The following is a 9,405-nucleotide window of genomic DNA, read 5'->3' on the forward strand; positions in this document are numbered from 1 at the left end:
TGTCTTGCAAGGAGGTACATTTCATGGACTTCACCTCTCAGGTGGTGATAGACTCGCCTCTGGAAAAGAGCAAATTGAATGATTTGATAACCTCAAAGTAGGTAGAGAATTCCAGATTTTGGAAGTCCATGATTTCTAGACATCTATGGGATTGTTAGGTCTGACGAGTGTAGTTAAGACGATAGATCGGCAGTATAATCTATATTAGTCTTTCGGTGTTGATAACAGCAGGCAGTAAAACGATTACCTGTTTTGAGGATTTTTGTGAAAGGTGAACATTCCACACGTAAATACTTTACACTGGTAGAAGTTATAAGAAGAAAAATGGAGGATGAAATGCTCAGTCCATTCGAGAAAAAATGCAGTTACACTTTTCTCAGAGGTTAGATTTATGATTTTTAATGTATTCCAACAGAGGACTCTTGAGATTCCATTAAACTTGATAGATTTTATTGCTTCCTAGTTGACTCCTGCAGATTTTGCATCATCGTTAGTTTTTCATTGTATTCAAACAGGGACATCTAAAGGCTCCCATGAACCTTTGAATTGCCTTTGAGGTTTTCAAAGACGCTCTAGACTTCTAGTTGGTAAACTAAAACTTTTCATATCTTGTATCAGTAGTTTTTCAATGCTTTTAGATGAGTCTTTCGTGTCTTTTGTAGCGTTTTCACAGCATATCATTTATTTGTCATAAGACTTACCACATTAATTATTTCGATTTTAGACACTTGAGACTTGCACAGTACATTAACATAACTGCATCAAGATTTACAAATATAACTAGCTGTATCGTTGCGAGTTTTCAGCGCAAAGGATGTTTCATTTGTTTCCGTTTTGAATTTAGAAGAGTTGTCAAATATTTTTTATTATTTCTCTGCAACTTTTTCAGTGGTATGAGCCTCTAAACTTTAGATTTACTTAAATGCAGTACAAAAAACAAGAAATCTATGGTACTGGAAATGTTTAAGATGCAAAAGGAGGATGTCATAGCACACACAGTGCTGTCAAATGAAAGATCAGAGCTCTCGGTAATGCAAAGGACAAAAAATGACAGCGTTAGATTCAGCTAAGGGAAGTGGGACAATGAGGAAGGTAGCTCCTGTGGAATGCTGGAAAGAGCAAATGTCAGTCATTTCTAAAGCGAGTCGTGTTTTGGGTGAATCAAAACTTAACGAGAACAGGCAGTAATTCTATAAAACAGGCAGTAATTCTAAACATGGGAAAATCATTAGAGTGAAAGAGGATTTGTGCTATGATCCCTCGGCAGAAAAAAAAAATAAAAGATACTTTCTAGCAGACTTCCTCGAATGTTCATGAGAAGAACCCCTCTCTACGTCCCAACGCCCCAAGGATTAGCATTGACAATTTATGAAGACATTGTTCAAGCAAAATGGTTTGTCACTCTCATGCTCTTAACTGATCGTATCTGATATCACAACGGATTTTTCACTAATTTAGCATTTAGTCGTTTTAATAATTGTCTTCGACATTCTCATGGGTTATGCCGTGACCTCAGTTCATCGCATGTTATCTGGTTCATCACAAATACTATTTACTATATCTTACCAACAGGTACTTCGTTCATATTGCACGAGATTATTCTGGTTGCTGAAATTACGTAATAGCATGCTCTTGTACAAGAAGTGACGGCATTATGTAATAGCTTTAATGGCTCAATGCCTGTATCTGTGACGTTTATCGCATTTTTAAACCTTAAAGCGCATGAATTAATCTCAAAGTAATAAAAGCGTTTTGCCAATAGCGAAAACTGCCAACGACTGGCCCCTAATCATTCCTTTTCTGCTCAGTTTCATTCATTTCCTCTCCTTACAGATTAACGATACAATAAGTTTCCGCCAGTGCTTGATTAAGAAAAAAAAAAAAAACTTTTGCAAATCAATAGTCTCTGTGAAACGAATGAATGGTATCAAGTGAAAATATGAGGTCGAAAAAACTCGTATTGTTTACAGTGTTGACGTGATGAATTTATTTAATGTCAGAGATTACGATTTATTTTGTTCTTCTTCTTCTTCTTCTTCTTCTTCTTCTTCTTCTTCTTCTCTCAGGTTTCTACGGCAGTAACAGGGGGATGGAAGCAGACTTCTTTGGCGACTCTGGAACCTATTCCACAGGATACGGTTTGGGGGGTCTGTCAAGTAAGTTTCACATATTGTTTTTTTTTTTTTCTTTTTATGAAGAACAGACAGAAAGGGGAACTGCATTCCTCTTAAGTTATAGAAATTGCATTTTTCATTTCCATTATTCATATAGCTGGGTAGCCTGTCATTATTGGCACTCTGTTGGCAGTATTTCATGTGTCACTTTTCAATATCAAGGTTCCATAGCTTTGTGGGTAATACATGTGGCATTTTGAATTTGAAAACAACTGGAGAATTAAACAATGTAGAAAATACAGATCAGAAAGAATCTTCCACATCAAGTAGAATCTACCGAGTCGGTTGATCTCTGTGTTCGAGAATTCCATACAGTGTCTTAAATTGAAATGCCGGAAGTTGTAGACCAAAAGGGAGCATTTTGTTAATTTAATTCTTAGATTCTTAATAGATTTTGTATGTATCTATCGGATTCATGTCCTCGAGTACTGTTAAATACTATACATAAAAACATGAAAGAACTCAAATAGAACATGTAGAAGGAACTCAAGGTACGCTGTCATTCTGAATTTGGCCTAACTGAAATCGAATGATACGTAAAAGAATAATTTATAGGCAAAGTTAGCTAAGAGAAAAAATTGTACACACAAATATATATGTATACACACAAACGTGCGCACACACACACACACACACACACACACACACATATATATATATATATATATATATATATATATATATATATATATATATATATATATATATATATATATATATATATACTAGCTGACCAACCTGGTGCTGCCAGGGATAACTCTGAATGACAACCGATAAACTTTCTCTCCCTCTTTCAATCTCTTTCTCTCTCCCTCACTTTTTCCCTCTTTCTCTTCCTTAACACCCGCTGTACTCTCTCTCTCTCTCTCTCTCTCTCTCTCTCTCTCCTTCACTCAGTCCCTCTCTCTCCCTCTTTCTCCTTCCTAACACCAGTCCCTCTCTCTCTCTTTCTCACTCTCTCTCTCTCCACTCTCTCTCTCTCTCTCTCTCTCTCTCTCTCTCTCTCTCTCTCTCTCTCTCTGTCACCCCCTTGCCAACCTCCACCCACTATGGTGCCACTAATGTCTTACCCCCACAGTATTCTTTTCCCAGATAGTAAGTTATATGTATACCAAAATTAGGCATGATAAATTAATAAGGTTAGCCAGTCTATGGTCATAACCAGCCCCGTTTCATGGGCAGAACCAGCCCGGTCCAGGGAAGCCCTTCCTACCACCCACCTTTGGTGCCCTTTCGTGCTAGTGATGTCTTACCCCCACCCCACAGTGCTGATTTCTAGATAGTAAGTCATATGCATACCAAGTTTGATTGAAATTTCTCAATGCGTTTCAGAGTTATGCCGGCACATACATGCACACACATACATACATGCACATGCATTTTTATGCATTCATTTTTTATATATACAGATATATATATATATATATATATATATATATATATATATATATATACACATATGTACATATACATATGTATGTATACATATATATACTGTATATATATATATATGTGTGTGTATATATATATATATATATATATATATATATATATATATATATATATATATATATATATATATATATATATATATATATTTATATACTGTATATATATATACAGGATGTGAAGAGCATTTCTTAAAGGAAAAATACAATTAGCTCGTTCCTTCGGCTGAGTAAGACAAATAATAGTCTTCTTCATGTAGGCTTTACTTGCACTTTTCTAGAGGTTCAGTAATATTCTAAATGGAGTTACGCCATTTTTAGTGAGTCTTAAAAGTAAGAATCAGCCATGTAATACATAATTATTTCAAATGGTGTAGTTTACTAAGAGAGTCAAAAGTTTTGACAGATCTGAATTTTTTATTTTATAAAGATATTACAGTTTATGCAATATTCCCTGTATATGTAGATATCTGCCGTAATTTAGATACAGGATTCATTTCAGTTCAGTTCTTTTCAAAAGTCCATATTAATTCATAAGCAGATTAGTGGACACATATATACTGAACTAAAATGAGGGTGTAGTTGTAATATACTTCTGTAATCAGATTTGGCAAAATGAATGTCTCTTTCGAAAAGTCATACTTAATGTTAAAGAGTTCCATTCAATATGAATGAAAATCGTTGAGTAATGATTTTACCTCTGAATATAAAAGGGTGTCTGGAATATAGCAGCAGTGTGTCAATGGCTGTAGCTGCTGTGTCAAATATCAATAGGTTTTCAAGGTAGGTCGAGGGCGATTTAGCCATTTATATAAACTTGGTAATGCGTGGCCAGTGATGTATAGTCAACGTAAGAAATATTTGATGTAGACGGAATTGCATGACTGAAAAAATTAACTAACTAACATTTCCCTCTCGATTTAGGATTAACAGGCAAATTCAGTGGCGAAGGGGAATTCGCTGGCGGAGCTCATTCAGGACGTTTTTATGATTGAGCTGCTGTGCTTCAGTAATGGCGACCACAAGGTCCAATCAGGAGGTAAGGTTTTGACTGAGCTGCTGTGCTTCAGTAATGGTGATTACAAGGTCCAACCAGGAGGTAAGGTTTTGACTGAGCTGCTGTGCTTCAGTAATGATGATCACAAGGTCCAATCAGGAGGTAAGGTTTTGACTGAGCTGCTGTGCTTCAGTAATGGTGATCACAAGGTCCAATCAGGAGGTAAGGTTTTGACTGAGCTGCTGTGCTTCAGTAATGGCGACCTCAAGGTCCAATCAGGAGGTAAGGTTTTGACTGACCTGCTGTGCTTCAGTAATGGCAGCTACAAGGTCCAGTCAGGAGGTAAGGTTTTGACTGAGCTGCTGTGCTTCAGTAATGGTGATCACAAGGTCCACTCAGGAGGCAAAGGTCACTGATTTACATGCTGGCCTTTCCTCCTTCTCTCTTTCCCATTTGTGGGTACAGAGTCACTTTGTTTCTTCTTGATCTGTGCTGGGTGTGACCCACATTTATTGCACAAGTTGAAGGAAAATTGTTGCAGTGATTTACGATAGTCTCATATCTAGAACACAAACATGGAAATTAATCAATTTCCCTTAAATATAATTTATATATTTTTAAGATGAATATTAAATTAACTTATTTACATGCATTGCATGTAAATCCTCAGATATTAGATCATCACTATCAATTCTAATATAATCAGCAATTGAAATCTTTATAATTTTGTTTATATTTATTAAGGAAGAAAAAAATATTCCGTTAATTTTCCAATATAGTTTCAAAATATTCTAAAAAGTCATGTTCTTTTATGAAAAAAAGATCATGTCCGTTTTTATATAGGCAGACAGAATTTCTACTTCTGATATGATATTATAGAAAGTTCACTGCTGTCGCTGGATGCTCCTTACACAACAATTCTCTGAGTTCATAATCTTGTGGTTCTGCCCCTTTGTTGGTAGGGCTTGCTTAATCTCTATGGCGAGAGGGAATGCAAAAACAAAATGACTTGAGTTACTAATAATATGATTTTTGGCTCTCGATTTAAAAGACTTTCTACGCAGTGAGGGGAATAGGAATGCTAGACAGCAATTCCCTGAGTTGCTAACCATCCATATCTGGCCTCTTTTTGTAAGATATTCTCTATGCAGAATGGAGATGAGAGATACAAAGCAACATCTCCCTGAGTTGCAGATCATATGGTTCTGAACTCTTTTGCTTAGACAGTCTCTATGTAGCGAATGGAGGGTCGACAGAACACTTGGCTTAGTTTCTAGCCATGTTGTCCTAGCTCTCTTTCTCTAAGACTATTCCGATTGATTGAGTAGAGGATTGTCAAAGAACACTTATATAACTTATTAAGGACAATGTTCTGACCTCTTTTTCCAAGACGATTCCCAGTGAGCAAACAATTCCTATTGAGCGAGTAGAGGATTATAAAGGAACGATTGCCTAAGTCGCTAACTATATTGTTCCAACCCTCTTTTGCTAAGACATTTTCTGCGCAGCGAAGAAATGATTGCAAGAGAGAGGTTCCCTAGGTTGTTATCTATATTGTTTTGACACTGAATTGCTAAGAAAGTCTAAAAAATTCTTAGTGAAGCGACGATGCAAGACCAATACCATGAGTTGCTAACATTATAGTTCTGGCTCTCTTTTCAAAAACGTCTCTATTCACTGAGTGGAGAATGGATGTAAAATAATAATTCCCTGAGTTACTAACAATGTTGCTCTGGCAATCTTTTGTTAAAACAGTCTCTGAAGTGAGGAGAGAAGGGATGAAAAAAGCAATAACCTAATTGCTAATCATTTGATTCTGATCATCTTTCTTCTAAGGCATTCTTTATGGCAATGAGAGGTTTGAAAAACAACAATTCATTTTTGGATAACTTATTTTCTATGCTGCGAGGAAAGAAGGAATAATAAGAAAATTACTTGGATTGCTAACCATATGATTCTGAGACGTTTTTCCTGAGACTTTTTGTACCCATAGGAGAGAAGGGCTGCAGAACTTCAATTTCACAAATTGCTAACAGTAAGGTTAAGATCCTCTTTATCCAAGACATTCTTTGTGCTGCATGAGTGCGTGTGTGTGTGTGTGTGTGTGTTGTAAGTGTTTTCTATCACCTTTAGACTTATTGGATTTGTAATTGTTTCCTTTTCAGAATGACCCAGATTCACAGTTTGGACATGATAGCGGATAAGAAATATGGTACTGATTTGTTAAAAAGCATAGAATGAGCTGAATTCAATTTAAAGAAAGGATTTTACTACTTTTACTAATAAGTAAAGCGCCTGTTTCTCGACAATAAACATCATCACGATAAGAGTTAAAGAAACATTTATGTAAATTAGGAAATAAATCAATTCACTTAGCAACTACGTTCGTTTCAATGACCAGAGGGTAAAATATATAATATATCTATAGATTTTTCAAGGAAGTAATGAGGTACAAAATGAGTGTTTAGTTAATATTAATAAAAATGTATAAGGTTCTTTCTGTTGCCAGAAAATGAATAACACAATGTTGGCAGCAACCACTCCATTCCATGAATATATATGCGTATGTATATATGTGTATGTATATATATATATATATATATATATATATATATATATATATATATATATATATATATATATATATATATATATATTATACATTATACATAGATCCTTAAAAAATCACAGTAGATGCACGTGACTCCAGTGTATAAGCGAATCCCACTGGAAAATGACAGGCAGAAGTTTAGTAACAAGCGCTTTCACGTTTATTAACGCATCATCTGGGCACAAATGAGACACACAGATGAAAAGAAGGTTACAAAGTAAAACAAAAAGGAACAAGAATACCAGATGGTCAGTTGTCAAAGGGTAATAAACAGAAAGATAATCCAGGATAATCCGGTGTCAAGCGGTCACAAACTAAAACCATACACCAAACTACAAGAGATACAGAAGTTTATCCTTACAAAATCCAAAAACATATACGTGGTCAGAAACTAAAACCATATACTTAACCGTAAGAGATACAGAATCTTACCCATTCACATTGCAGAAACAAGTATAAAGCTGAATATTAATTTGGCTTATATTTATCAACAACTTTTTTAATTATGAAGGCGTCAAGTTTAAACAAACCAAGACTTAAATTTAGAACGCTTTCATGATTTGACTTGATAAAACAAGGTTCAATGATATTCCTTTTAACTGTGTCGTTGCACGGAACTAAAGGTCTTGCTTGACTCCAGTTAATAGGATGATCTGAATTTCTCTCATGTACGAATAATGCATTCGATATTTGGCCAGTTCTCACAGAATATTGGTGTTGTTTGATTCGTTGTGAAAGTGATTTTCCAGTTTGTCCATAATATATTTTATCACACTTTTTACAAGGAATTTCATAGATGCAGCCAGAAACATCTTTGGGAGAATTTTTTATTACTCTTAACATTAAAATTAATGAAAACAACATTTATGTTGAAAAGCTTTAATATTCTAGGAATTTGCAAAACCCTTTCAGCATATAATTAAAAAAAATTGTTGATAAAAATTAATATTCTGCAATTTGAATGGGTAATATTCCGTATCTCTTATGGTTAAGTATATGGTTTTAGTTTGTGTCAGCTTGATACCAGATTTACCTGGGTTACTCTTTTGTTTATTACCCCTTGGCAATTAACCATCTGGAATCCAAGATATTGCATGTTTTTGGATTTTGCAAGGATAAACTTCCTTTTCTCTTGTAGTTTGGCCTACGGTTTTAGTTTGTGACCACTTGGCCCCGGATTATCCTGGATTATCTTTCTGTTTATTACCCTTTGACAACTGACCATCTGGTATTCTTGTTCTTTTTGTTTACTTTGTAACCTTCCTTTCATCTGTGTGTCTCATTTGTGCCCAGAAGATGCGTTAATAAACGTGAAAGCGCTTTCTACTAAACTTCTGCCTGTCATTTTCCTGTGGTATTTGCTTATTGTATATATATACATATATATAGTATATATACAGTATATATATGTATACTGTATATATGTATATATATATATATATATATATATATATATATATATATATATATATATATATATATATATATATAAATGGATGTATATATGTGTGTGTTTATGTTCTAGCATAACTCTGAAATTCACTGAGCAATTTTAACTAAACTTGGTATACATATGACTTACTATCTAGAAAAAAGTTCTGTGGGGGTAAGACATCACTAACACCAAAGGGCACCACAGGGTGTGGTGGTTGGAAAGGCCTTCCCTGAAATGGGCCTTGTGCGGCCCGTAGACTTAGTAACTAAATAAACTCACGAATTTATCATACCTGATTTTGGTATACATTATGACTTACTATCTAGAAAAGTAGTGTGGGGGTGTTAAGACATCACTGGCACCAAAGGGGATGGGGGTGGGAAGGGGGTGACATGTAAACATAACTGAAAGCGACACTTTTCATGTTCGCTGAGATGAAAGGTGATACTCCCGATGCCCTTTAAATCAAAGTTCAGCCCCGATAAGAAGTTGGGGGGGCGGGGCGGGGGCCGTTGGGGTGAGAAGGGATAAAATATAAAATGTCAAAAATGCTGGGCAATGTAATTTAAGTAACTATCTTAACAGGAAAGGGAGAGAAAGAGAGAGAGAGAGAGAGAGAGAGAGAGAGAGAAAGAGAGAGAGAGGGAGAGGGAGAGGAAGTGAGAGACTTAGTAGAGGGGGTGTTAGAGAGAGAGAGAGAGAGTTTATTGGTTGTTGTTCAGTTTTCCCGGCCAGCGCCG

The 9,405-nt window shown here is 35.4% G+C and overlaps 1 protein-coding gene across 1 annotated transcript in view; it reads left to right on the forward strand.

Moving 5' to 3' along the window:
- LOC136835711 (uncharacterized) overlaps positions 1-6,999 on the forward strand; it is a 9,812-nt gene extending 2,813 nt beyond the window's left edge. The window contains exons 4-6 of the mRNA XM_067099569.1: positions 2,067-2,156; positions 4,547-4,661; positions 6,785-6,999. Of these exons, the coding sequence (XP_066955670.1) occupies positions 2,067-2,156; positions 4,547-4,617 (161 nt within the window). The 3' untranslated portion in view covers positions 4,618-4,661; positions 6,785-6,999. The remainder of the gene's footprint in view (positions 1-2,066; positions 2,157-4,546; positions 4,662-6,784) is intronic.
- Positions 7,000-9,405: the final 2,406 nt, after the last annotated feature.

This window comes from Macrobrachium rosenbergii, chromosome 55 (assembly GCF_040412425.1).
Source record: "Macrobrachium rosenbergii isolate ZJJX-2024 chromosome 55, ASM4041242v1, whole genome shotgun sequence".
Lineage (NCBI taxonomy): Eukaryota > Metazoa > Arthropoda > Malacostraca > Decapoda > Palaemonidae > Macrobrachium > Macrobrachium rosenbergii.